General features: G+C 39.7%; 1 protein-coding gene across 1 annotated transcript; it reads right to left on the reverse strand.

Moving 5' to 3' along the window:
* Nucleotides 1-509: 509 nt before the first annotated feature.
* Nucleotides 510-1,709, reverse strand: LOC111830588. The gene has a single exon (XM_023783074.1). The coding sequence runs from the start codon at nt 1,707-1,709 to the stop codon at nt 510-512; it is 1,200 nt and encodes a 399-aa protein (XP_023638842.1).
* Nucleotides 1,710-2,078: the final 369 nt, after the last annotated feature.

Genomic DNA, 2,078 nt, shown 5'->3' on the forward strand with positions numbered 1-2,078 from the left:
AGGATTAGGCGAATCCTCTTCCACTCCAACTTTCCATTTCTAGGCGCATTCACACTAGGAGTGTTTAGACATCAACGGCTCTATTTCTACCAAAGCTTCTGCGTTTTAAAGACTCTAAAACATCCCAGAATGTTACAAGACGTCACACATTCCTACCCAAGCTTTCAAGATACAAGAGAAGACACTTTCCTTATTTTGGCCGATTTTGTTATCAAAGCTCCAACGGCTATATTCTTTATATTTTTGCGATTTTTTTTCTTGTTTTATACTCTAGGAACGTTGTATATTGAGCCTATAAAAGCTCAGCTCATGACTCATTGTAAAGTACCCTTGATCATTGAAATTAAAAGAAAGCGTTTTCTTCTTTATAAAGTTCGAGTAACTTTGTGTTTGTTTGTTCTTTAGATTTAAGTGTGTGATTCACTATAGTCTATTGAAGCTGCGAATTAAGAGTGTGTTGAGTGATTCATCCCTCTTGTTCGTCCATTGATTGAGCGAGTCAATCACGTCTATCCATCGATCCATCGATCGATTCTTCTTTGTTCGTGGTTCCATCGAGAGAGAGCGAAGGCCAACTCGATAAACCCTTTCTGTCCGTCCGTTAGCCCTTCGGAGCGTGTATCAATACGAGAGTCATCTCCAAATCTCACTTTTCCGGTGACTGTTTCATCAATCTTTGCAAAATATGAAAGGTTCCCGGACATGTGGTTGCTAGCTCCATTATCCAAGTACCACACATTGCTTTCGTCTGACTTCGTTTCAAAATCAGTTGGAGTTACGTTCTTCTCGTTAAGATAGACGACCTCATGCATCATTAACTCTTCAGCCTCTTGTGTCTCGTCATCACCTTTCTTGCTTTCTTGGGCTTCTTGGAGTTTAAGAAGTCTATCGGGACAAGTAGACGCATAGTGCCCAAGTTTATCACACCGAAAACACGTTACTGTGGCTGGGTCTCTTTGTTGATAATTATATCGTCCTCTTCCTCTTCCACGTCCTCGTCCTCCGTATCTTCCACCGGATCCTCGACCTCTACTGTCTCGATAATTCCCTTGACTAGATTGGCCATCCGTGTTAGCATACATAAGCTTATCCTGTCCAGCTGGTTGATCTTCTTCTTCTTCACATGTTCGTTCTTCATAGGCTTTTAGACGTCCAACAATGTCTTCGAAGCTTGTATTCTTCATATCGAGAACTTGTTCAAGTGAGGCCACAAGATGGATATATTTTTTCCGGGGTAGGCTATGAAGAAGCTTTTTAACAAGCTTTGGTTCATCAATATTCTCACCCAAACTTGCTGATTTAGAAGAGAGTTCAGTGATCTTACCAACAAACTCATCAATGGTATCAGTTTCTTTCATCTTCAACCTATCGAAATCAGATACCAAAGTGGATAACCGAGCTTCTCGCACCCTATCAACACCAACATGACGAATCTTAATCGCATCCCAAACAGCCTTAGCAGTTGTGAGATGTCCGAACTGCAGGATCGAAGCTTCAGGGATAGATTGAAACAAGAGTGCTCTCGCCATGTTGTTTTTGTCATCATCATCCTCTCCGGGCTCAACGGATTCCCACACTTTGTGAACCTTGAGAAGAAGTTGCGTGCGGATGGACCAAACTGTATAATTTGTGGAAGACAACATAGGACATTGTATGGAGGAAGAACCGCTCTCTTTCTGCCGAGGTTGAGCAGGAACAATCTCAGCCATGGTGTAAAAAAAAAAAAATGTATGATCGTGTATCACAGGTTAGGTTTCAAAACAATAGATTAGCTCTGCTACCAAATATTGTTTTAAAGACCTTAAGAACTTGGAGATTATGAAGTGTATAAAAGACTCTTTCTTTTATTGCTTTAGAAAAAATTCCTCAAAAACTAAAGCTCACAAAACCTCTTAATCTCACACTTAATGTCATAACTCGACCTCTCTATTTATATAAAACCAAAACCCAAATCCTAATTCAAATAGGACTTATAAACACCTCTAATCCTAATCCATATCTCGGTAGAATTACAATGACTTGCTCTTCAAGTTATCTTTTTCTTCAAGCTTAACTCAACATATAACTATATATATATA

Source organism: Capsella rubella, unplaced genomic scaffold, assembly GCF_000375325.1.
Source record: "Capsella rubella cultivar Monte Gargano unplaced genomic scaffold, Caprub1_0 scaffold_139, whole genome shotgun sequence".
Lineage (NCBI taxonomy): Eukaryota > Viridiplantae > Streptophyta > Magnoliopsida > Brassicales > Brassicaceae > Capsella > Capsella rubella.

Bases quoted from the DNA above. Each gene is read 5' to 3' on its own strand.
- LOC111830588 (XM_023783074.1), bottom strand. From the start codon at position 1,709: ATGGCTGAGATTGTTCCTGCTCAACCTCGGCAGAAAGAGAGCGGTTCT.